Source organism: Apaloderma vittatum, unplaced genomic scaffold (assembly GCF_000703405.1).
Source record: "Apaloderma vittatum isolate BGI_N311 unplaced genomic scaffold, ASM70340v1 scaffold13122, whole genome shotgun sequence".
Lineage (NCBI taxonomy): Eukaryota > Metazoa > Chordata > Aves > Trogoniformes > Trogonidae > Apaloderma > Apaloderma vittatum.
The window spans coordinates 64,294-92,022 of record NW_009702009.1 but is presented as its reverse complement, the minus strand read 5'-3'; the positions used below and the strand labels follow the sequence as shown (position 1 = coordinate 92,022).

At 35.5% G+C, this 27,729-nt stretch overlaps 1 protein-coding gene across 2 annotated transcripts; it reads left to right on the top strand.

Annotated features, from left to right (window-relative positions):
* MRPS9 (mitochondrial ribosomal protein S9) lies at window positions 1–27,729 on the top strand. 2 transcript variants are annotated; one of them, XM_009879377.1, is made up of 10 exons: window positions 1–178; window positions 8,504–8,566; window positions 8,654–8,684; window positions 11,266–11,345; window positions 17,618–17,700; window positions 20,338–20,413; window positions 23,067–23,235; window positions 25,014–25,122; window positions 25,964–26,133; window positions 27,524–27,729. In XM_009879377.1, the coding sequence occupies exons 1-10, from the start codon at window positions 134–136 to the stop codon at window positions 27,613–27,615; spliced, it is 918 nt and encodes a 305-aa protein (XP_009877679.1). In that variant the 5' UTR covers window positions 1–133; the 3' UTR covers window positions 27,616–27,729. The 2 variants fall into 2 exon arrangements, with proteins under 2 accessions (XP_009877679.1, XP_009877680.1); XM_009879378.1 differs by lacking the exons at window positions 8,654–8,684; window positions 11,266–11,345.

Here is a 27,729-nt window from a genome sequence, read left to right as displayed (position 1 = left end):
ATTAAGGCTAATCTATACTACTACGGCAGTGCAGAGGAAACATGTAGGAGTCTCAGGACCTGAAAAGTACACAGAGGAATTTATTAAAAAACAGATTGAAGAGTTCAACCTAGGAAAGAGACATTTAGCCAACATGATGGGAGAAGATCCAGAAACTTTTACCCAAGAGGATATTGATGTAAGTACAGTTGCTCTGTTGGAGAAGTAATTTACTGTAGAGTTTCAGATATTGAAAGCACTTTATTTCAGCATGAGCCTCTCAGCTCTCTGTGAATTTTAATCAAACTGTCAGAATAAGAAAGAATGCTGCTATACATTGCAAACATTGCAACTGTGACTGTGAATAGAGATTCTACCCCTGCTACCGTGTGAGGTCAAGCGTCACAGTGTAGAGCTGTATACCATATCTTGCTAAAGCACAGTAGGTTCTTTTTACAAGTACTAATGGATAATCCCCTTGATCTGAAGTTATAAGAGGCACTGTAAAGGTTTATGTAGCACTTCGAACCATTTACCCACAGTTTGACCTGCTGTGTGTATTTAGGTCAGATTTTTTTGTGTGCTACTGTGGTTGCTGGTAATGCAAATTAAATTTTATAGGATGTTTTACAACTAACACTCTGGTTTAGCTTAGGGATTTTAATATAGATGTGAATTTAAGCACATATCAGTAGCTCCAAACATACTATTTTATTGCCATTCCCTCTGACAACTGACAGATCGGTGGCTTCCACCTCCTCTGTGTCATTCAGGCTCATGTATAGATATGCTTCCTTTCCCTCAGAAAAATGTTTTGTTGCATGGATTTTTTTTATTTTTATTTTTTATTTAATGTCTCACCTGGTCTTCACTCTGTCATATCTGTCATATTTTATCACACATCACAGGCAGGGAGGAGAAATGTCATTTGGTGACATTCACTCTTAGGTGAAGCTGCGTGAAGTCTCATGGCTGAAGCTTTCTCTGCGCGGCAGCAGCACTATTACTATAGCTGTCAGAGCACGGTGTATCAGCAGGGCCCTTAGGGTAGATTCAGTAATGCAGTGTGTGCTGAAAAAGAGGTGTGTGTTGTTTAGTTTTTTCAGGGCGAGGAGATTGTTGCCTCTCTGAGTGGCAAAATTCTGTCAGTGTTAGCAGTGTCCACGTAAGAGGTCTCGATGGTGTACTTATGCCAAGAAAGAACTACGTCTGTAGGTGGTGATACAGGCTGATTTCAAACATGTTTGACAGGCTTCAAAACTAAGTTCTGCAAACTTGTCTGAAAATAGATGGCAAAGTAGAAAAGAGAGACACAGTTAATGGCCTGCTGAGAAAAAGGCTGAAATGAAACTTGATTTTTTTTTTTTTTGTGCAACTGTCAAAAAATTCATAAGGAGAGCTTGACTTCAAGTCACAAATCTTTAGGACATCAAGCTTTATGAGTGCAAAGCTATGCACTGATACTGCGACTAATTTAATTCAGAATCATAGATATCACTTTACTCTTCTACACGCAAGTCTGAATGCAGAGACCCTTCCAGCCTCAGTGTAGAGGGGCTGAGGTCCTGTCAACATTAAAATATTCTTCAAAGCATCTGAGTCAGCAGTAATAGCAGCCTATTTCTTTACATTGGCTTTCTTATTTCTGAACAGAATTTTCTTTTTCTTTTTTTCATATGATTTTTCTTACCTTTAATGACCTTTATCTTTTTGAGTTACTTTCTTGTAAAGTATTCATGCATGGACCTGCCACTAGAATATCTCCCATATTAGTACAATACGATGGTGATGAGAGTTTGTTTTCCTGAAAGGTTAATGGTAGGAGAATGCATTAATCTACAGTTTCACTTCCTTCCATGATGGGATCTAGGGGAGAAGGCTTACAGACAGTAAGACTACAAGAAATGGAAAATGACCATATCTAAGCAGTGTTCTCTTTATGAATCTGCAGCACTATGGTTGTTTGCACAAGATGAACTGAACTCCATCATTAGTAAAAGCAGATTCATTCTGGAAATTGGGTTTTACAAATGTGGTGCAGATAACAAGTATGGGACTGCTTTGCGGACTCTATTTCTGAAAAGAGAAGTAAAGCCAGAAGAGAAGTGTTTTGTTTGGTGATACTAAGTATCTGTGGTATCTTTGATTTCTTCGTATTCCATCAGGTGTTGGAAAATACTTAGAGTGTGTAATAGTGTCTGCTATGCATAATTAAATTTCTGTTATAAAAATATAAAAGCTGCTTAAGTACTGGCAGGAGAATTATCAAGCTTTACATTTCGAACAGTAATAATTCTTTCTGATGAGTGCTTATATACCTCCCTGTCTTCTACTGTTAATCGGTCTGTGCAGTGTATTTCAAACGTAGGCATCATAGGATTCTGTCCTTCACTGGAGTTTTAGGTATAGTTTAATAAAAGCTAAACCTTGTGAAGTTTTAAACAGGAAAATAAGTTGACTTACTTGCTAATCCTTCTGGATGTTGCAAAAGCAGAATTGCCTCTTACTGATGCTTTTATTTAGGAATGAAAAGTTAAGCTGTGCATTACAACTGTATTTCTGGAGGAGAAAAAAAAAAAGTCCAGCAAATTGATATATAACTCTACAGAAGTCTACCAATTGCTTTTTAATTGGTATTATAGACCTGACTCTGAAGCTAGGATGTTCTATTCTCCTATGTGTGAATGTGCTATGAAGTTTTTCTAATTGATTTGCTTTGCCCATTCCATTTGATGTATCATTTTTCACAATATTTCATAATTTGTGCTCATTTCTAATGAACAGAGTCGTTAGGACAGGCATGTCTAAGTACAACTGACAGCTAACATTAGGTGCCAGATGCAGTTTATAAAGCTATGTAGAACTGCAGAGAACAGTTTAAATAAATTAGCACCTGTACATTAGTCTCACTTGCTGGTAATTTATAAGCGAATCAGTAGAGATGACATTTAGGTAAGTCATTGATCAAGTTAACAGCTGCATACCCACTGCCCAGCTGGGATACCTAATTAATAGAGATTGCAGTCCTGACCTAGTGCTTTTCCCCGGTTGAGTCTGTAATCCTTTTATTTTGTGATTTAACTTTAACTTATGGTTGTAGTAAACAGCCCACCTTCATTTTCCGCTGTCATTTCTGTGATATTCTACTTTTAAAACCCAGAAATCTAAGTTAAGATTAATACAAGAAACACATCTTAATCTTCATGACCTATTTATATGTCAGTATTTTTATTACTCATTTTTATGCAGTCAGTAAATGCTCTCCCAGATGTGAGCAATTTTTCCTAAGAGTTAGTAAAACTATGTTGATTTTCTCTTATTGTCTGCCTTATGACCTAATAGATTGTTGTCTAGCAGATGGAATAATTTGAATCTAAAATATACATTTATCTTCACTAGCATGTATATAGTTGCAAAAGTACCAGTCAGGCTATTGACTATGAAAATGTTAAATGTGGAAACAACTTCATTCCTTGTAGGGTATAGTTTCTTTCAGTGAATTAAGATACATTTAATGAAAAATAGGTTATATTCAGTGGCTTTAAGAAATGGCTCAGCACATCTGATTTCTATATAAAATTCAAATTTTAGCAACGCAAAGTCTTACAAATGAGTGAGTTTTGGCATATGTTAAATGTCAGAAATAGTATTCAGATCAAAACTCATATCTGAACTTCCTGTTGTGTGCAAGAGAAGTGTGTTGACCAACATTGTCCTTACAAGAAATATTGGATTTTATATTTTTTTTTAAATAGTTAAGCTAGAATTCTTCTTTTGGATGCTTTCTTTCCAGAGGAACCAAACTCTGCATCTGTATCTTCTTCGGCAGCAGAGCCCGTCTGACTGCTGTATTTTTTATTTTACTCTTTTTAATACTGTTACATGTTTTGGAAAAGTTAAAATGAAGACAGAAGTAATGGCTGCTTTTTTCAACAGGTTTTTTGGCTTTTTTCTCTGCAAACTCTCGACAAGACAGTGATTTTTGTTTTGATAACAGTTAGTATAGAAATGTAATATTAAAGGAAGGGGTTTTTTCATATAATGCTAGTGTCTTGGGTTTTGTTTTTTATTTTTTCAAGTGATGAGGTTAAAATGATACATCACTGTGAACTTGAAATTTCTTTCTCTTCAAGCTAGAATTCAGCTTTAGATAAACAGTGACAAGTCATTGAGGTGATTTCAATAAATTTCGATAGTTGTTAGATGAGGATTTTGATTTTCAAGGTAAATTTAGGTCTGTTAATTATTATTTTCTTGTTTTGTTAGTGTTTTCTTGCCTTTTCTCGCTTTTCTCTTTTTTTTTAATAGAAAAAAACCGTTTCAGAGTTAAAATTTCATGTCCCATTTTTGTACCTTTGTGGTTCTAACCAAGATATTCTGGATGCGGAAAACTAAATTTTAAAGAAAACTGCTGGTGTGGTTAGAAGGAAAAAACAGCTGTTCCAGCAAACATCTCAGCCTGAGAAATGCTTAAATACAGTGGCTGAATAATGTGATTCAAGAGGCAAGGTTTAAGAAGGGAAGTGGCTTCGTGTGATCAAGTTGAGTAGTGGAAGAAGCTGAAACAGCTGTCAGGCATTTCATTAAAACGTTATGGCATGAAGTGTCACTTCTAACCTCAGTGTTTTGGTGTGATTAAAGTTTTGTGTATATTTATAAAGGAATGAACTGGATTCTTGAGCCCTGTGCTAGAAAGAGTGCTGCTGCAAGGGAGCACCAGAATGGAGGATTTTTATTTTATTTGGGGTTTTTTTTCCCCTTGTTTTCTACAAAATACCTTTCCTCACTGACTGGCCCTTAGATAACTATATTTGCACATCATTTGGGCAATGAAAATCGGTGGAATGTTTTGTGTTTGTGCTGTAGATTCAGCAAAGGTGTGGGAAGTCACTTGGGCGAGATGAATTTGCCCTCCCTACTACTCTCCTAGAGAGAACTCTCCTGCTTACGGTGGGTGAGCAAACAAAACTTTGTGCCTTGTAGACGGGCAGGAGGAGAAGGAGAATCAGAAGTCAGCCTGTGCAACATGCACATTTAAGAGGAAAGGTGAGGGTGTGGCAGGTACACTGAATTTGCACAACATGCCACATACAGTGTTGGACAGATTATTTAATAGCTTGATTTGCATGTTTGAAGGACTGCCAGATACAATGTTTTGGTGGTGTTTTTTTTGAGGGATGGAAGCTTGTTCTTATTATTCCGACTGGCCTGAATTCAAACTTAAAGCTGCAAGTGAAAGACATTGTGGTCCTGTGGGCAATATATTGAATCATCTGGTCCCTTGACAAGTGATGATATAACAGAATTCCTTTTAGTTTGTTACAGAAATGTTAAGTTTACCAATGAAGTTTAAGAAATGCCTGATGTAAATAAGCCATCATCTTAAAACGCGTATTCATTATGATCTGCTATTTCTAAAGGTGTGACTACTTTTTTGTTTTTTTTTTCCTGCGTGGATCAACAGTAGAGTGTAAAACCAAACACCTTCAAATTCCAAAAGGAATTGGCTAAATTTGGTTTTTTTAACTCATAGCAGAAGCAGGCTTTCACCTGCTTTTCACCTTTCCCCAGTAGTTTACGTAATTATTTTTGGAAATACCATTGTGTTACTGGATACCAGAATTTCTAATTGTGTTTCTGCTGAAAATAATTATGGATGTTTCTTTTTCAAAAAGTTGTAGTTTATTTCCAAAGATAATGGCAACAGTATGTTTTAACAAATAGAATTGTGTAATAACAGCCCAGAAACTCTGGAGGCTAGAGTGGGGTGAATGACTCTTGTATAGCTGAAACGATGGCCTGAAGGAAGCAGTTCTTGATCAGATTCAGCACAACATTAAAGTCAAGTTTAGAGTTCAAGTCAGATTAAGCACTAGAAGAGTGATATGGGCTATGACCCTTAAGCTGAAAGGCACTCCTGGAATGGGAGACTGCAGTTAAATCTGAAGGTTTCTTGGGAACTTTGCTGCTAGCATTTAAACCTTGATTATAAAGTTTTAAGAGGGATGTTCATTTACTCTTTTATATGTTCAGGAAAATGCAGGATGTGTGGTTAATTATCTGCAAAATTTTGAGTTGAGACATGGAGATTCCTGAAAGGAAGGCTGTGTTTCAAATCTGAAGACATTTTCAAAGATTTCAAGAAAACATTTTGTGGTTGTTCATGTGTTCCAGTTGCAGTTTGGAGAGACTAACTCTGATGTCATTGCTAAGGTTGATCCACTATCTTATTTTATTGCTAGTACACATGGGTGTTGAGAATTGCAGGTTTTCGGAAGTGCTCCTTTTCTACAAAACAAACAATTTCGTAAACAAAGCCAGCTTCTATAAATTAATTTTCCAAGAGGCAGACTGACTTGCTATGTAGTTGCTAAAAGTACAATCTGAGGACACAGCTATTTAACATGAAGAAACTTCTGAGTAAAGCTAGAGTGTGTTGCATCCCGGGATAGTTCCTAATGAATTGTAGAGACAAATACCCCATCCTTGATTACATTTCCATGAAAAGAGAAGAGGCAAGAAGACATGATTTCTTTCCATTTTTTAGCAACAAAAAAGAGAACTTATAAAGTGAACTGTTATTCTCTGATTATTTGTTGTGTGGAGAGCTGAAAGCAGATGTTAGGCTTTTTTAATGCAGGGTTTGTTTATGCTTTAGTCTGAAAGACATGACTATCCACTCAAGCAATGTAAAATAATCTTTCTGGAAGTAGGTGGTCTCAAGATGGCAGCCACTGTTTTCATTATAAATGTTATATTTGGCATTTATTAAGGTGTCACAGTTACAGTAACTGTTTTTGCCTGAGATTCTGGAAATGCTTTTATAAAGACTATGTTTTAAGTACACACACAGCCAGTCTCAGTATCCCGTAATAAATTCTTTTAATATATAATATAAGGTGTTTGTTTAACATCATTTGGCTCACAGCAGATTTCTATTGTCATCATAATTAATCCCCATTTGTTCATAAATAGGTGTTCGCCTACTGTGTGTATGCATAAAATGCCCATTGACTAACAAATGGGAATACAGGAGTCACTAAGAGAAACAAAATTACCATTTCATAAAATCAAGTTAAGCCTTTTGTTTGCTTCAGAATTCTCAAAATTTGTGTTCAGAATGCCAGTAGGGGATTAATGGAAGTAATAGGTTAGGTCTTTTTACACTCCATGCATATTAAATTGGTTGAAGCACTGACAAACGACTCTATGTCTGTGGAAAAAATTATCTGCAAGTAATAGCCCTAAGGTAGCCTAACCAACAAAGAGCTGTTCTTCTTAAGAGAAGATTTTAAACTCTGATTTTATTGTAATTTTGCTTCTCTGTACTATCTAATGGAAACATAAACGAGACCACTACCAGAGTGGTTTATTCAGTTAGTCCCTGTTACTGTACAAGATTCTGTCTTAAACTCTGTTGGCTGAAGTTGGCTACACTTGGCAGACCTCTATATTTGGTGGGTTTTCTGATGGCAAGTTTTTTCTCTTTTGTTTTTTAAAAAACCCCAGAAATAAACAACATGTAAATGCATGGTTTTGTTTTATTAAGTTATGTGTTCCTTACGTTGAAGAGAGAGACTAAGATCATGTTGAACAGAAATGCCTGTCATTGGACTTAACCTTGTAAGGTGCTTTGCCTTACATTTTGCCAGAATGATTTGGAATATTGGTACACCTACTTTATTCATTGGCCGTAAATAATACTACATGTATAAATCACATGAATAGTGGTAGATATTGGTTAAGCAAAAGCAAATGGTACACCCTGTATGTAGTGAAAACAGTGGTAAACAATGAGCGTGTAATGAATGTGATACGTTTTTCTAAATTATTTTACCAAATCCTCAGGTATCTGAGAAGAAAGATGGCATTTAAAAGTCCTTCTTCCCTGGGCGATTAGTTCAAGTTCAGCAAAGATTGTAGTGATTCACAGTTGTTTCCAAATGCAGTGATCAATGAAATGCTTATTTAGGTTATGTAAAGTATCTTCTACTGCCACAACAAACATTGCATTTAGACTTGAGGAAACTCCATCTGTAGAAACTAGGATTCCAAGTGTGTAAAACTTTGCTCTGTCCAGTTGCTTTAAATAAAATTTCTGTGCTTAGTCTGTCAGTAGGCACTGTTAACAAGCAATAGTATTTTCGGAAAGATAAATCAAATATTGTGATTTCCTCTAGAAGTTACATAACTTTATGTGAAGTCATTGTATATAAAGGTGGTCATTGCATTTGAGTAGTTCTGGTAAGTTATGATAATTGCATACCATAAAAAGTAAACTTTTCAGAAGAAAGTTCACTTATTCTGACAGAGTACAGCCTTCAGAATGAACTTTTACTTTTTCTGAGGATTCCTGAGGAAATGATCTGCTTTCCAGCACAGCACATACGTGTCACGCTTTCTTTACTGATTTGGTTGCCTACTCTATAAAAGCTATTTTTCTCTACAGGAAAGCAACTCAGAAATGCTTTGATGATGCATTTGTGGAAAAAATCACATGTAAGATCTCTCTTTTTGTTTTCAGAGAGCTATTGCCTATCTCTTTCCTTCTGGCTTATTTGACCCACAAGCTAGGCCCATGATGAAGGTAGGAGTTTTTTATTGCATTTCTGAATAACTGTAGCATGATATTTTAACTTTTCCCTTTTGCTGATATTTGTTTGTTTATTTGCAGCATCCTACTAAAATTTTTCCAGAGCAGAGAAGTAAGTGTTTATAGATTTCTTCTTTTTTTTTTACTTGTAAGTATTAGATTTTTTTGCAAATGTAGAACTCCTTCGTTTTACAGATTTGCTTTTTTTCCCCATATTCCTAATAGCTGCTAAGGCATAAGCAGTAAAAGCCTGATCTGATATTCTAGTTAGTAGGATAAAAAGTGCTGCTGAATTCTGGAATGCTGATTTTTTTTTTTCAGACATCTTATTAACTGAATATAGATAAATTTGTTTTTCATTATTTAAAAATAAACAATAGGTAGGATGACGTGCAGAATCTGTTGAAGTCACAGGAAAATCTTTTGTTGAATTTAGTAGCTTTTTGTCAGTGCTGTCTATCACAACCATAAAATACTCATTAATACTATTTTAAACCAGAAGTTTTCCTCGTAACTTCATTTCTCTAAAAGCTGAGAAATTGCAGCTTTGAAATTGCCAGTTGAGAGAATAGGGGGAGTTGAAAGTCTTCCAGTCATGCCTCGGTTTTGACCCGGACATTGTAATTCTTTACTTAAGTCCATGCTGGTTTTAGTCCTTTTCCTGAAACACTGTATGAAGTCCCAGTTGACAGTTCGGTCACTGAGTACTTCACTGAAATTGCTAGATTAATTTTAGATAGAATATTTAAAAGAGATGGCAAAACCTCTTGTCTACTTTGTCTCCTGTTCAGTGTGAGCTAGTAGCACGGGTGTGAAATTCTACATTCACTGAGCCGTCAAGTCCCAGTGGACATTGCTGAGTATCAATGGAATGTTACAACTTCCCATCCTTTCCCTCTTCCTGCAATGAGTTGATTCTTGGTGGTTTTGGGGTGGTGTGTGTCTTTTAGAAACCTGCCTAAATTACCTGAAGTTTCAGCTTTCAAATGCTATCATGCATTATTGTCTGATGTCACAGTATGGTGAAATAAAAAGCAGAAAGCGAAAAGGTAGGAGAAAAGTAATAATCCAGTTTTAAAAGGACTGGTTTATGCCGGAACTAAGGTACTGTGCTATGTGCTTTCAGGACTAAAGAATTCTTTGAAATTCTAGCTCTGTCCTGAGGAGTCTAAGGACTGATTAGTTAATATAAATGTGTATTTTTGTATTTACACCTAAAAAGAACACTTTCAATAAGCGTCTCTTTTAAGGTAGCTTTGTCTTGACTATGTATCTTTGATAACTTTGAAGTACAAAACCATAAATTTATACTTCAGAATGTTCCCAGAACAGTAATTCCAACAAAATATGCTTTCACAGCTGCATATGTGGAAATTCACATATTTCACTAGTAGTATGTGTGTGTAAAAGCCCCCTGTAATCATTCTTTTCTAGTACATTTTGCATCTTTACATACAAATTCTGCTAGTTTATGTCTTTAATGTTCCAATGCAATGCATGTCGTGCTTATCAGACAAGTTCTTGGAGTCTTATCTTTGCCTCTAGATCATAGAATCATAGAATGGCCTAGGCTGGAAGGGACCTTAGAGATCATCTAGTCCAACCTCCCTGTCATGGGCAGGGACGCCTCTCTACTAGATCAGGCTACTCAAGGCTCCATCCAACTTGGCCTTGAACACCTTCAGGGAGGGGGCATCTACAACATCTCTGGGCGATTCATTCCAAAGTCTTGTCACCCTCGTACTGAAGAATTTCTTCTTAAGATCTAATCTAAATCTATTCAACTTAAACCCATTTCCCCTTGTCCTGTCAGTGGACGCTCTTGTAAAAAGTCCCTCCCCAGCCTTCCTGTAGGTTCCCTTCAGGTATTGGAAGGCAGCTATTAGGTCTCCCCGAAGTCTTCTCTTTCCAAGACTAGATTTGTAGCTAGCTTCATTTGAACTTCACTGGTTAAAGTGGCTGGGAGTTTCTGTACAGTTCAATTTTAAAAATACTCTCAGGGTTTTTTGGGGGGAATTTATTTGGAAAATATATTTGTCATGTTATACTTAAGTTTGGTTTTTTATTTTTTTGTTCCCTGAAGTTGAAATTTATTTGTCTGTAAACAACAGGGTTTTTAAATTAATAAAATGAATGTGCTGAATTATATGGAATATGTTTTTTTGCTAAACTAATTATGTGAACTATAGCATAGATCTTTGTATTTAAATATTCCAAACATATCAAAGTGAACAAGTCCTAAAATCGCCCAAGTTCTGAATGCAGTTTTGTTACCTGCAAAAGGCAATTGTACAAATACTTAGTTTTATTTAGACATATTATACTAATAAAAAATTTTGTTCTGGATTTAAAGCACTTTTTCCAAGTCTATTAATCTTTCATCTTTTCACGATCATTATGTAGATTTTGGTAGTCTCTTAATTTATATTTCTTCCTATTCTAAAATGGATACTTCTATCTGTAATACCAACTATACAGTCTTTGAAAGGTTAGGATGTACACAAGGGTTTCCTTTGTGTTAAACAGTATTTAGAAATGTTATATTAAATACTTGGTTTTTAACACAGTAGTGTAAATCATTAGATTTCCAGACAGATTGAACACCTGTAAAATGTCTTTGAGGGGGGATGTATTTTTTTTTTTTTTTATACTAAGTGTATATTGCTTTCTTGTCTAATCTTGCTTTTCATTAGAAATCCAGTGGGGAGAAGATGGCCGACCATTTAACTTTCTCTTTTATACTGGCAAACAGTCATATTATTCATTAATGCATGTAAGTATGGTGTAATCTGTAATAAATAATGTTAGCTCTCAGTCAAGTACATGTTATTCTAGAGATGTTTATCAGGACCTCCTGAGTTCACACACATTTTCCCAGTAGGCCATAATATCACCACTGAAGCTAAATGCAATGTATATTTTTTATGTCACAATATCCATTATTAGGAGCATTTTTATGTTTCGTTTAGGAGAACAGACCACACAGTAGTTCTTGCTTTAATTTTTGGTTTATTTTACAATTTTGGCTGTGGGCTGGGTTTGAATAGTCTGAATCCTTTCTTATAGGCTGTATCTCTGGTTAGTAACATAAGGTTAGTGGTGGAGAATGCATATACAACAAAAATGGCTAGTTCTGGGAAGATTCATTGTAGAATAAAAAATAGTTTGTTTTTTTTCCTCCTTGAAGGGCAAAGCTATAGGAGATGTTATTTGTGCTGACATTTAGTGTGAAGAAAATTTGCATTTAAACTGCTTAATTGATTTTTCTAAGATTGTTCCATTCATGCAAACTTAAGGCTTTTTCTGATTAATATGGTTCCAGGAGTAAAGGATCTGCATCTGTTTACCTTTATGAAAAAAAGCTGTATCTAACAGAACATCACTCGGCCCTGGGTCTTAGCATGGATTGTGAACAGACGTTTCACATCTCTGACCATCAATGACACAAGCATTATCGACCTCTTTAGAAGAGTTTATAAAAAGATGTGCTTGTATCTTCCCCATATTTACAGAAGGCAAAACCATTAATAATGTGTGTGGAAATACATGGACGTGGGCAATCACATCAGACTTTGTTTCCTCATTAGATAGTCTTAAAAGTTAGTTCTGTGGTTAGTCCATTGTCAAGAAAATACATTTTATGTTATCAAATTCAGTGCACAGCTTTACCAAGTGTAGTGTTTTTATTAGAATTATCTGATATTTATTTGCGTTCTACGTACCCAAAGGACAAAATCCCCACTTGTCAGGTACATTTATTTCTTTGGGAGAATAAGGAACAACCTCCCCTCTTTTTTTTTTTTTTTTCTTTTTTTTTCTTCTTTTTTTTTTTGTTGTTGACCTTGGGCAAATGAGCTTCTTGCCCTGGCAGAAATGAAATGAATGATAAATGTAGAGTGTGTCTTTGCTGAGTAATGGAGCTGCAGCATAGGCTTTCCACAGAGGTTTTCTCCTGCACAGCCTGAGGCAGCCCGAGGACCCCTGCTGTTCATTTAAATAGGTATGTCAAATCTGCCTCGAAACGCCGCTGGTTTGATCTGTGGTAATATTTGTGAAGGTTCCATATGGACTTGAGCCCCCTGCAGTGCTAAGAAATAATGTACAACGCTTCATGGTGCAGACGCAAATTTTCTCTGAAAAGGGATGCAATGCTGCGTTTTAGCTGTCGGAGAGGATGATGGAGCTGACGCGCTAGGCCTGTCAACTTGTTACACGGATGGGTTGCACGCAGCGAGGCTGTGGAAAATCTGTGCCTTTTAACTTTTCTACTTAATCACGGTTGTAGCATTGCCTTTAGACTGTATGCTACATTAATTCTCTTCCTGCCTTCTGCCTTTCATCCCAAGTTTCACGGAAAAAAGTAAAGCATGCAGGTCTTGTAGAAGAGCCTTATCAAACAGCTGTCATCTGACAAGCCATTTGCATTTGTTTTGGCTGAAACAGAGCAACCCAAGGGCAAGATGTTTTGTTGCGTTCCATCATAATGAAGAAATTACAAATTTTACAAGGAGTACTGAGTTTATTTTTAGCGCTTCCTAGCAGTTAGAAAGAGTATGCAAGCTTGCCGTGGAAATATCTGAAAGAATAGTGTGCGTCTTGTTTCTAACAGTGTAGCAACCACCTTCAAACAAAGCGGTTTGACAGATGCATTTTTCATTAGTGTAGAATACTTGAGTGTTCATCTGTTTCTGAATATTTTTATTAAATAGGCTTCCGTAAACCTAAATCCGGTTAAGTGAGGTTTAACAGGGTTGGTTTTTTTCAGTCAGCTAAATGAAAGCTGAAATCTGCATGAAATTCCCGACATTGTTTTAACCTCTTATTAGACTAATATGTATTTAAGAAAATGTATTTTTTGAGTCTCAAAGCTAATTAATTTCTCTAGGATAAAAAAAGGGCTGTATGTTAATACAATTTAGTGTAAGTAATCTATCCCATTTGAGGATGTCCTTTAAATTGCTACATTAAGTTCAATAAAAGGGATAAACATAATATTTAGCTTAAACTTGTATGCTATTAATTACTGCATAGACTCATGTGAAACTTGAATTTTATTAATTGCTAGTAATATCCAGCAATGACTGGTCACAGCATTACTTGCTTAGTTAGTGTTAATAAATAATATTATCATCTTACTAAAAAGAAACTGTATATTTGCATGCATTCTAACTGTAAATGTATATGTTGTTATGACTTGAATATGAAATGAACTTTCATAAGGGGTATTTGCTTTATACTCCATTGTTGTCTTTGTTCTGCCTGTTGAATATAGTTTAGCTATGGGGAAAAAGACAATTTATTTTTCTTCTGATACACAAAGAGTGTTTAGTGCATGAAACACCATTTCAGAAATGCTTGATAGTATATTTGATCCTCACGTAACCTAAAGTTTTTCAGAGTAGAGTCAGATTTTTTTAATGTGCGAGACAAGGTGAAATTATCTCCTCATACCTTTCTGTCTAGCAAAATAGTAATTTTATATAATTGTGATTCTTGTACTTTTTTAGAAATATCAGAGGTTGTTAGAGCATAATCTCTGATCTACAAAACCCCCACCTAAAAATCCCCAAAGTATATGCTGAAGTCAAGTCCACATAAGAATCAAAGAAAATTACAAACTGTGATGTAAAATGTGAGCTCTACAGCATGTGTTAACTGAAATGTTAAAATCATTTTTTTTTCCCAGAAAAATCTCGCCTCCTAAGGTTTCATTTGCTAATTCCTTCCCAGAATTTTTTATGCAGGGTAAAATAAGATTTATTTTTTTTTTTTATTTTAAAAGAGAACATCCTTGTAGAGATCTGAAATTTGATCTCTCCATTAGAGATGAAAGCGTTTCAGTACATAGCCAATCTTGTAAAATCAGCTATTTTGATTGTGTAATAGCTGAGTTTACAAGACACACAGATGTGTACATTCATGAATTGGACTATTGAATCCTGAAGTGATTAGTAAAATCTTCACCTGCCAGCTTTGAAAAAGCAAGTGTGTCTTCAGAAGCTTTCTTCAGCCGTTAAGGAGTGAAGATTTGTCAGATAAATTATTGGGCATTGCATGTGATTCTGATTTTGCAAAGGCTCATCCACAAACTTTACTTCACACGTGACTGGTTCTTTCAGCCTGTTGACTTAATCTCTATGCATATATTAGATACATGCATTAATTATTTTTTCTAATATTTCAGACCAAAATTTTGTTTCATAAGAGATGCGAGTCCACTCTCATTGCCAGAAAGGTGCAGGAAATTATATTTAGCCATTCTCTTACACTGGGAAATGTTTTAAAGTACTACTTTTTAATGTCATTTGACTTCATCTCCTGTGTAAAGGGTCCTTTGTATGAATGGACATAATTACTGTAATTTAACTAGAACACTTTAAAGAGATAATTTTAATTCTTAGAAATGCACGTTCTTAGAGCTTAAACAGGCTGTGGAGTGTTGGTGTTGTTTCAGAATACCTAAGGAGGGTCTTCAGGAAAATCTTATTTTTCCAGCTGATGTATCACTTCTTTACTGTTGTAACAATGAATTTCTGAGGCTAAAAACTAGTGGGTGGCAACCCACATCTCACTTTATTTGCCTATCTGTAGTTTTCGAATACGATGACAAAAAAAGTCTTCCTTTAACTTTTGGCATGTTACCTGAAAATACTTCAGTGGCTGTTTAGAAGCGGTTCTGACTATAGTCAGTCTGTCCTAGGGTGGTAACTGTGATTCTCTCTCTCTGATCTTTTTTAAAGAGCTGTGATATAGTTGTGTGTTCGTTGAGCTCCTGTTTCTTTTTTTTTTTTTAACTGACCATTCCTATACATAAATGTCTGTGCCAGAGTGTGGTGAAGATGGGTATTTCTGAGGAGACAGGCTGGAAGGTTGGAAGGTGACGCTCTGTGCCTTAGGAAGGCAAGAAGTAAAGCTGAGAGGGTAGCACTAAAGTGAGAAACCCCGTTATACATTTATAAGACCTCGTAACCCAGTACCTCTTCTGACCATCTAACACCAAAATGTTATCTTCATGCTTAGTTTGACTTCTTCAGAAGTTGGTGAAGTGCACAGGAATCTCTAAGCCTGCTCCAACTGAGCTCTCCCCAAATAGCTGAGCAGGAGCCACAACCCTCCTTCCCCTTCTCTTCCCTTCCTTGACAGTCCAGAGCACAAGCTTCCATACTGATTGTTTTTCATGTCTAACTAGAGATGCCTGAAAATTGCTTGGTGTCGGACACACTTCGTGCCCCCTAACCCAAACTATATCTGTGCTTCTAATGTATAGTCAATACTTTTGCAGCCTAATAGTCAGCTCTGAATGGAGCCACTAAGATTATTAGAGTGATGTGACATGAATCTTGCCCAAAGTAGTGCTACTGTATCTTGCTGTCTTAAAGAGCTACAGATATATTTGTGAGGTTTGGAAATATTTGAAAAATATTATTTTCCGTATGTTGTGCTCTTTCATGTGATGTTTCCGGTGTTTGAAGATAGATGGACTTTTTTTTTAAGTTGAAGAATTTTCCTAGGTCCTGTCTGATGTTATCTCTATAAAAATAAAGGGCTTCTGCTGTCTCAAAGAGAAGTGGACAATTCTATACATTAGACTTTTGTACTTTGGAGTTATTAAAAAATACTTGTGTGTCACTGTGCTGTTAAAAATGTTACCAGTGACCTGCATCAAAGACTTCAGTGAATTTTCTCTATTCAAATGCTTTGAGTGCAGCTCAGATAACAATCTGTTCCGAGTTCGTACACTTTAAGTACAAATATTTTTAGTGTATGTGGGGGTGTTTTTTTATATTAGTAGATAAATCAGCTTGAGCATAACTAAGAAAGTTTTTTGTATTGTTTTAAGTGTAAACTGATGCAAAAATTTCATTGCATCCTGTTGCAAATTCCAGTATTATGTTAAGAACTAGTATTTCATCGGTTAAGTTCTGACAGTACAGTGCTGTCTCGTCTTCTTTTACCATTTTTTGTAAGTAATGCAAAGGTAAAAACCCTAAATAACTGTTGTTCCTTGTCCCCACTAATTCTTATACTATAGTTTCTCCCTAGTATTTGGTAAAACTCATTATATTAATAAGATATTTGAAAGTGATTATAAGCTTTCTATTTCCATTAGTTAATGGAAGTAAATTATTTGGCAAATAAGTCCCCTGTCATAGTGCAACAGTCCTGTGTTATTTCAATATAGTTCATAATTATTTCTCAAAATCCTCCTGTTTAACTTGTGACTTGAATCACTTTTGTAACTCAGCATATTAATGTTATATTTTAGAACCAAATACTCCCTGAAACTTTCTGGACTGAAAAAACCTCTGAAAATTATTTATTAAAACCATGTTTCTTCTGCAACATTTTCAGTGTGACTTTTTGGAGTATTTTCTCCTTTTGTTTTTCTGAAGTGGTACATCACTGTCACAGCATTGTTTGAAAATAATAGCATAGCCTAACACTTTTGAGAATACTGAAAATTCAGTGTAAATATATCAGTAATGTTTGAAAGAACAGAAATCCTGGTTATGGTAAAACACAGGACTTTTTTTTGTCCCTATAGCTTAGAGGGGGTTCTGACTGGTACAAACCACCAATAAAGCTGACACTCTAAATGTACAAAAATCTAACTAAATGAAAATTCTTTACAGTCTACAGTATTTTGAGAGTCACATTGAAATGTGGGTGCACTGGTGAAGTTATTTTGCAGTATGTTTTGGAGTTAGATCCATTACAGAAATGTACTTGCCTTTCTATACAGTTGAGAATTTATTTAGCATATGTAAGAAGGCAGCAAACACTGTTGGTGAAAAATAGCAAAATTAAAAATAAATTACTTTGAGCTACATATGAAAATATTTAAACTCTAAATGTTTGTTGGTTTAGATTTAACTTACTATGATTTTGGTGGGATTTTTAATAGACAGAGCTCTGCTTGGCTTTTTTTGTCTCTGCATTTTAAGTGTTTGGAGAGTAAAACCATATCAACATGTGTTTTAAATAACAGAATTTAAGAACTAAATGGAAAAATGCATTTAAATACTTCATCCATATACATTTTAGGAAACATATGAAAAATTGCTGAATGTTCAAAAATACCAAGACCAGCTGAGAGCTCAAGACCTTCCTCCTCAGAAGGAAAAAAAGTAAGCTTCTAGTTAGAATGGATATTGATAGCAGTTTTCTTAAAATGCTTCAATAAGTTGTTCTTTTAGTTCTCTACCGTTCATGCCCTTTATTCCACTAACACATTTTTCAGACTTTTTCCCTATTCCTTGTCTAATTTTCATATAGTAATTTCAGATTGCGAAGTCTTACCTTTACTACATATCATGTACTCCTCCTGCTCTTTATTGTCTTCTTGTACTTTTCAGTATTGTCTTCTATATAAACACTCTGAAGTGTGATTTGAAAATAAGTAGAGAATATCTAGAATTCTATGTTTCTGTATATGAAGTTTTCTAATTATTTCTTTATTAAAGGCTTTTGGAAAAGGAGGAAAACTCTTCATAAACAAACAAGGCCTTTTAAAAGACCAAATAAGTTGCTTATCTGTTGGAAAAATCCTGAGGCCTAAAGCTGAACTCTTTAATCATCTTTCATTAATTACAGTTCTTGAATATTTTTACTTAGCAATATTTGACTTGAAAAGCATAAAAATACTTAATTTCACTATTTATCTTTTAATGGCTTTGAACAGCTAAATTGTCAAAATCTATAGTGATTTTAGAAAAGTTTATTTTGTTGGATTTGTGTAAAATATCACCATTATTAGTAACTGAATTGAGTTCTTTTTCTTCTTTAACTTTTCTGGTGTGCACAGCAAGCTCTTCAGATAGTTAAGCCACTGGACAGAAAAGGCAGAAGTCAGCCACAAGAAGTTAGGGGAGATGCTACAGCTGTTAGTTCCTTAGTGCATTGTCTTTGAGATGGGTATTTGCTTTAAGAACTATTCCATTTTCATAGGCTATATTCTTGATTGCTTATTTTGAAATTTCTTGTAAGGATTTTATTATATATTCTAATATTAAACGAAGCAAGTCTTGAAGTGGATACAGCTAGGAAGTTCTGATTTTGACCTTTTCTGCTTTTTGGCATAGTTACTTTTTCATTGCTCCAAGTTGTTTTTATCTATAATTGTGCAGTATATTTTCTAGCCAGATTTATATACTGTTCCAGTTGCATATCGCGTTGATTTGTCATTTCTTAATTTCAGCCATTTGCTATTTATTTTAGTAAGAGAAAGAATTAATTTGCTGAGATTATCTCAGTTTCTTAATTAACCGAAGTTTATATTTCTTCATTATATAGTGTCCTATGACCCACAGAATGTTTTATCATAGATTCATGTTAGCTTCTGAGCAGACAAGAGACCAGATGAATTTAGTTTCTTGATATATGCAGCTGAAAAATAGCCTGACTCCTTACAGAGCTTAGCCAGTGGATTTACTGATGTGAAAAACGACCTGAAGCTACTCAAGAGTTAAAAGATTTTTCCCTGTTAGTTTTGTAAAAGCACAGTGAATTTGAAAGATTTTTTAAGACTTATTTTCTACCCTGGATATGGAACTTCCTCTGAGATTAGCCTGGATAATTTATCTCTGAAGTGTAGGTAGAGGGTGGGTGAGAAGGACTGTTTATGGGTTGGGGTTTTTTTGTTGTTGTGGCTGTTTGTGGATTGTTTTGTTTGGTTTTGTTTTTTTTCTTCCAGAAAATAATCTGTTATGGATGCATTCTGTAATATTAATTGTAGGGTTAGAACCTTGAACTACTTTAAAGCAAAAATTTAATTGAATCTATTGGAAGTAGCAATATGTAAATGTAAGTATATACTTGAGTATGTCAGTATGGGAAGCTTCTTCAAATTACTGTTAAAGCTACCATTGTTTCTCAGGGCATGAGAAACGTTTATTGACTCAGAAAAGCGTTAAAATACGTACTTAAGAAGAAGTACTACTTAAAATCACCTTCAGAAGGAGTGCTTCTCTGAATCACAGCTTCCTCAATGGTGCTGAAAACATTCATTAAGATAGTTTCAAAAAAAAACTGAAGAGGTAAGAACTAGTTAAGCTTTGCCTTAAATTTAACTGATAATACTGGCATGTATATTTATGGTGGCAACCTGTTTAGATGGTCACTTAATGTTATACATATTTCAGAGAGATGCATTTCAAACATTATTTTTCCTTGTGTTAGCATCTCCATATGAGGCTGCTTTCCTAGAAATTTTCTGCTTTTGCCATCACCAGTGGAGTTTCTGTGCTGAGCAGGTCAAGTTTACACAGTAGGTAGAGTCCAGCGTGTTATTGCTGCATTGGTACTTTCATGGTGCTTACTGCTAGTAGAGTTTTTTGTATTCATCAGGACAGTAAAGACCAGAGGTAAAATTCTGTTACTTTAGAACTGAATTTTAACATTCGGCCTTTGATTTTGTTCTTTGCTGCATGTAAACCAAATTTTTCTTAGCAGCAGACTTTTAAAACTAAGTCCTAAGTGGGGAAGTTCACTTACTGTTACAGTATTACTCTAGCTCTATCTTGAACTTTCATAATGTGAATAATGTATAGCTGATACTCATAATTTTCACATAGCTAATTCAGTATGTGAGGCTACCATCTCTTAAATCAATGCAGGCCTTCTCATGTTTACTATAGGAATGGGATCTGTATTAATTTATAATAGAGAATATGTTTCTGTATGAAGACTGACTGTATGTGTGGTTCTTTGTGATGTAATCTAATTGCATGGTTAATTAAAGGAAGAATATATGATATTTTAAACAGAAACCAGGTTGGCAGCAGATGGCTGACTAAGACTGAATTGGAAGAAATGTTGTTAGAAAAACTGTCAGATGATGATGTAAGTAATTAATCTTTCTAATCTTAAGGAGGCTTGCGTCTTAAAAATACAGACTGTGCATGCACTTTTGGATACTGAAAAGGTACTATGTAGAAGCAGGTGCTCTTCAAAAGAATTTTCTTCCTTCTCAAAAAGTCTGTATGTTCACAGCAGTGTCGCATTCATGTTGTCTTGAAAAGTGACTTGGTTCACCTTTTTTAATCTAGCAGAGTACAGAACTATTAACCATTGTTACTATCAGAGTTTAGTTTTTCTCCTGGTAATGTTGTAAGGCCTAAAGCACTTGTTCATTGTCATCTAATTATGCAGTTAGGGGTGGAGTATAGTAACACTTTATAATGGAAATAAACTAGTCATATGTTCTTGTTACAGATGAAAAACGGACAGGGCTAGAACCTCTGTTGTTTATTGCAGAGAAGGGGTAAATGTTCAAAATGGGAAACAACAGATTTGTGTAATGATGTAATCTGAGTTTCAGATTACTTAATCTTAAGAAGGACATGATAATGGTAGAAAAATCACAGAGAGGGCTGGTAAGAAATAAGGAGTCCTTCTTGGTGATTGGCTGTAGAATCAAACATCAGAAAAAAAGGTACAAAGGTACGGAGATCTGTGGTCCGACACAGATCTCTCTTGTTATATTCTCCTTGATATGAATAGGGTGGGAAAGAGGAGAGTTTGGGGGTTTGCCCAGTACCTGTAAACTCTATCATTGTCTAGATTTTGAGTCCTTCTTTACATGTATCTGTGGGAATAAGACTAGTCATCCTGATAGTCATACTTCTTTTTTCTCAGAATTCTTTCCTACAGTCCCCTAAGTAGTATTAAGTCTTGTTAACGGCAGGTTCGGTGGATGTGGCCCACTTCAGTATTCTTTTGGAAGTTTAAGCTTGAATGTAGTAGTACCAGAGAACATAAGAGTATTTGTGTCAGCATCCCAAGTATGTTCTCAGCCGGAAACAGTGTTCTTCAGTCTTTTCTGTTCTGTGGACAGGGTCACTGCAAAAATAGCATCGCAACAGCAGACATGCCCTTTGCTCACTCATCATCCAGAACAGCAACATGTGATGGCTTCCTTGTCTATGGGTGATGTGAAAAGGTCTTGGGAAGATTGTGGTCCGTAAGAATAAGTTAGAAATTGCTGTTGTAAATTCGCTATTCCTCTACCTTGCTCACAGCAGCAACAGTTATGACTTCAGCTTTTTCAGTAGCTCCTGCATTTGAAGTGGCTGTTTTTCCTCTCGAGTGTCAGGAACTGATCTAGTTGTACAACCAAAGAATTTGGTCTTCTTTACTGCCTGTTTTTTGTACACTGTACATCTGTAAAAGTAGGTTGCAGTAAACTGAAAAAAAATCCAGCCCAAAAGCTTTTTACATACTGGCCTCTTGTATGTAAAACCTCCAAGTCTCAGCCTATAGGAAGAGTCTTTAAATGTATTTGAAATGTCTTGATATGAGATGGTCCTACCAGTCTTACCTGCTCAGATTCTTAGACCATTGCAAAAGATTTTTCTGTGAGGTTTGCATTATTAAACAAAATCAGAGCTATTGATACTTTTTTTTTATTCACACTTTGCAAGTGAAAACTGTTGGAAATGTTCTTCATCTATAGCCTCTATAATTTTTAAATTTTTGAGTTTTTACATTTCTGCTCTTCAGAGGCTTTACCACGTATCTGTCATATTGTTAAAAGTATCTAAGTGATGTCAGAGTTGCAGAGGCTATTGCTAGGTTACAAGAAAAGTATTAATTTTGTGCAGAAGACTCTAGTAACAGAGAGAAGAAAAAATACTTTTAATAATAGCTTGCAAGTGAAGAAAACTTCAAAAATAAGGTTATAATGTCCGTATGAAAAGTCTGGTTTAGATGATAGTGTATCTTTATATCCAGTGACCAGCTGTCTAGTGCTACTCCCAGTAACACTTCATCACAGAACATCCCAGTTTTTAGCACAAATGGGTTAATGCAGTGGTGTTTACTCTTTAGTCACGTGTTGAAGAACTTTGGAGGGGGCTGTAAGGGGAAAGGAGAGCCACACAGTAGCAAAGGATAATTTATTTCAAGAGGTTGCCCTTTAAGTCAAGTATCTCTTGAATTTTTAAATAGCTTGATTGTTCAGTTTTAAAGGAAATCATAAACATTAAAGTAACTCAGCTTGAACAGCCAAAGATAGATAGATAGGTATTTCCTGTATATATTATGAAATATAATCATTTAAGAGGTTCAGTATAGTGAAATGAAATTATTTCCAAGTCAATGAACATACTGACTTACAGAAAATGAAGTGGAAATTGTTTCCTTTTGCCATTTTAATAAAACAGTAATAAAAGAATGAAGACACCCCCCCTAATGTTTTCTTTTAAAAAGTGAGATGAACTTAATTCTGATCTAATGATCCTGTATTACAAAGGGGTTGGTTATGCTTTGAATTAAAGTTTTCTTGTTGCCTGAAGAAAGAACCAGGTATCTTTAGACACATAGAAAATGATGCATCTGCACATTGTTCTTAAATCAGCATGTAGGTGCAAAAGTGTCATCTTGTCAGAAATCATCAATAAAAAATGAAGTAGAAAAGATCTATTATATTAAAAATAGAAAGTTCTAGCAAATGCCATTACGTTTGCGTCCTTTAATGAAGTCTTGTTGTCTACAGTATTCAAGATTTATTCAACTCTTAGAAAAATTGGTGACGTTGCCATGTGCTGACATCGAGGAGAAGTATGTGCAGAAGTTTTCCAAAGAAGTTCCTGCACAATTACAAACAGTAGTTATTGAGCCCTTGCAGTATAACGAGCAAGGAGTAGCCTTCAGCACCGGTGAAGGTAATGATTTCGAGTTGGTTGGTAATGATGTAGAATTTTTTCCTCTTCACGCTGCTTTCTCTGTGGTATGTACAACACTGCTGAATGTGTCACTATTTCATTTAATACGCTTTATATATCTATTGCGTGTGTAATTTTTAATTACGTTATAGCATACTAAGTTATGACACGGCCTCATAACAAAGTGAAAGCTTTTGTCACGGAGTCTATCAACTACTAATTTTTATCTGTATTTCTATAGAGTAGTACCTCTGTAGAGAGGGCCCTGTTGTGCTACCTCTTGTAGGACTTTCATTGCTGACTGTTGAACGTAAAGGGTAGGGAACGGGGGAAGCGCAGACACAATCGGAGAATTCCTTGGATGTAACAGTATCGTTGCATAGTATAAAAGTGGCATGCTTAACCCACCAAGTAACCTTTATCATGACTTTTATAGGCAATCCGGCAAAGGAGGATTTTGTAGTGTGAAGAATAAATAGCAAGGCATTTGGGTGTTTACAGACAGCCTAGCAAAATGAAAAGAGAGAGTTCCCTGAATCTTCTGAAGAAGTGGATGAACCACAGCTAGCATTATGGGACAGAAACAAGAATTAGTCATTGTTACTGTGACAGAGGGGATGTTAAGGTTTCTGTATCTTCTAAACACAGGCTGCTTACATTTTCAGTGGAGGGACACATACTGGAATGGTATGAACCATCGTTGTTGAGAAAAAATAATGTAGTTGCAACATGGTTAGGGAAGTCTGGTGATGTTCTGAACAACATATGCACACACACACACAGACAGACTTTATGCTGTACGTTGAAGAGGACTGGTAGATGACTTGTGTCCTTAAGCAGCCCAGCAGGGAGCAGATGACAATCACAAAACAAGGTTGTGGAGAATTTGAGGGACCAAATGGCTAGAGAGCTCTGTTCTAGCTGAGTTGGCTTTAAGATGATGGGACAAGGAGATGTGAGAGCACCAAACAGGGATTTAATCCACACTTGTTTGCAGTAATGCCTTCAGAAGAGTAGTTACTGAACTTTGATCAACATGCAACCCATGTTATTTAAGAAAAGCCGTCAGATTAAGTTCAAGAGCAATCTCTTTTGTGTCCCATCGCCCCCTAAATTAAGAAAAATGTTTGTTTCAAAATTATTCTATCGGAATAATTACTTCCTTTGTGCTACAAAAGATTAGTCTTAGGCTTTAGCACAGAGTTTGTTGTGGTTTAACTTGAAGCTAATGCGCTTAGAGAGAACTGTTAAGTAGTCATTTCTGAGGAAACTATATGCTAAGTGATGCATAGGCATTGCTTATATCAGTATAATTAAAGTGTTAACCTTTTCCATGTGAATATTCTTAAACTTCTGTACCTTTGTGTGATTTTAGAAATCACTGGAATTTGTAAATTTATAGAATTTATAAATTACTAGAAATTGTACTTAGGGTAGACAAAAATGTTCAAAAAACTGTTCGCTTTAGTGTACTGTGACATCTCCAGGTCAAGAAAGTGTCCTGATCTACTGAAGTTACGGGAGGTAGAGTGTTACGTCTATCTCCTCCTAACACGCTCTTTCCACACTCTCAAATAGACATTGATTAAAATATGTTGCAAGTGTTCATTTTTTGTATTTGTTTCCTTCTCCTAATTTTTCAGTTTTTTGTTACCACAGCCTCCAAAAAGAAATGACTAGTGGCGTATGAAGGTGTTGAGATTTGCTTAACTTCTTGGGCACTTGAAGTTCTGTTGATCACTGAATCCTCATAACAGAATGATTCTAATTCCTTTAAGGTGCAAGAAAAACTGCAAAAGCTACTGCAGTAGTTTATGACAATGGGACTGGAAAAATTACAGTGAATGGAACAGACATGTTACATTACTTCCCAGTGCTGCAGGACAGGTGAGAACACTATAAAATGCTGTATTTCTGCTGTACTTCAACTGTTCCACTGAAAATCATGCAATTACATTTTGGTGCGTGTTCCACAGAGCTGCTGCTATGTTCTTGTTTCTGTATGTCTTTATGAAAATTGGTCTTGTTTTACTAGTTTTCGTGAGTCAGAAGCATAAGAACTGATAGATAAGCCTTGCTCTGTTTTCTTGTCTGTCCCTTGGTTGCAGAAACCAAGAGCACAGACTGTTTGGGTCAGTCAAATTTTGGTCCCCTTAGAAAGGTTGTGCAGTTTATTTTTTAAATAAATAATAAACCATGTCTTTAAATGTTCCCTGAGAGATTTGCAAATTGCACGCATGTTATTCTGACATGTTACTCTGGCATACAGTATACATGTTGGAAGAAAACAGGGTGAGACACTTGATGTAAAGCTTCAGATCTTGGATGATGTGCACAGTCTGACTGACCTAAGGTTTCTATGACTTTTATGTGATTTTTATTTTATATTGTGGTTTCTGAGCTCAAGAATAGAGAGAGAGATTGCTCAGTTTGAATAGCCAGGGCTGACAGATCTTGGCATCTATAGATAATCAGTAGAACAAAAGTAATTGTTAAACTGAACTTAAAATGCTTTGCATCGTCAGTTTGAATATGCTCCTAGCTTCTAATTTGCCGTTTACATAGTTGGTATCAATAGGAAATTAGATATGAATGCTGTTCTGGATCTCTGGCTGAAAATTGTGTGTTCTGTGATAAGAAGTGTACATAGCATGGAACTTTATAGCATGGAGCTTTATATACATGCATATATTTAATTTTTATTATTATGATTATTTTTTATTTTTAGAGAACAGTTGTTGTTCCCCTTCCAGTTTCTTGACAGAGTTGGAAAACACGATATGATTTGCACGGTCTCTGGTGGAGGAAGATCTGCACAGGCTGGAGCAATACGTTTAGCCTCTGCCAGAGCCTTAAGGAGTTTTGTGACAGAAAAGGAGGTGGAATTCATGAGGCAAGGTAGGAACTGAAATGATTTCAGTGTTTCTGAAAGTGTTTCCGGTAATTAACAGAATTAATACAAGGATCATTAAGGATCAGATAGTGCAAATTTGCGTAAATAATCCCAGTGAAACCTTTTATATTGTGTGAAAGGGATCTGCATTTATTTATTAATTGTTTTCGCTTGTTTTCTAGTGTTCTTTTGTATATATTGAATGACTTGAGCGTTTTTACATCTGTTCATGACCTCTCTTAGGTGTGTTAAGCAGTTTATATTACTTCAACACAGAATCACAAAGCATGAATGTATGTTTACTAACAAATCTTGATTGGCCGTTAGCGAGCTGTAAGGTAGTAAGATTGTATTTTGTTTTGCTTGGTTAGTCACGTCTTGTTCGTGTTTAAAAAGGTTTTATTTTTGAACTTAAACACTAGAAGGTTAGCTTTGAAGGGATAGTAGTGAGCATAAACACACTGCATGCAAGTATAGCCTGACTGAAGGAGCTTCTTTCCTCTCTTGCTTTATTTAGTCTGGTTACCGAGGATAAGATAGAACTTACTTGGATAATTGCAATATTTAATGCTTCTCAGTGATTAGATGCCGTACTATTTCAGCAGATACGGAGTTATGAACGCTGAGCTTTCAACTATGTTCTTTCTGGACTAGTAGGGAGAATACCTGCGTGTATTACTGGCACAACAGCTATGACTCTTTCACTCTATTGTCATCTGTGGAAGTAAAGCTGTCTTCATGCTAGTGTCTTTGCAACAAGTCTCTTTTATTATAGTTTTTCAGTAATGACAAGTATGACTTGCTAGGAATACCCCTGTAAGCTGACACTGTAATGAGTTGCATATCTTTAATGCTATATATGTGTATATTTATATATATACACACATATATAAAAATGTAATCAAACACTGAGTGTACTTTTAAAGAGTGGTCTTCCAAGTGAGAAGTGTGCACCCTAGTGTTGTGCAAGGTGATCCGTTGGGGTGCAGAAAGAAAATCTCAGCAATTTGGTAGTCAATGTTATTTATAAATGAATAAATACACATATATTGGGAGCATATGCTCAAAAATATTTTACTGATAGGAGTGCACAGTCAGAAATTATGGAGGCCGCAGCTCTAAAGTCTTAAGCAATATAGATATAAAACAATGTGGGATTTTTTTTACTGGTTTGTAAAGCAAAATGTGAAGGAAGTTCAGTTACTAAAGAAAAGTTAAAATGACAGATGATGTGATGAAATTCTTTACAGTATGTTATTATACTGAACCTTTACCCTTATAGATGTGACAATCCATACGTGAAGTTATTGGCTACCTTGAATCCCCCACACATAGTATATCTGTAATATTAACTAATAACAGTAAACAAACTGGGTGCTTTTCTGTGTTTTGTAGCTGGGCTATTAACACGTGACCCACGTGTGAAGGAACGAAAAAAGCCTGGTCAAGAGGGTGCCAGACGGAAATTCACCTGGAAAAAGCGCTAAGTCTGAGTATTTAAAGAATGACAGAATGCTACAAGAATTTCAAGATGTACTGAATTATGATTTGAAACTACTATATAAATATATTTAGTAATAAAGACTTATTTTCTATTATAA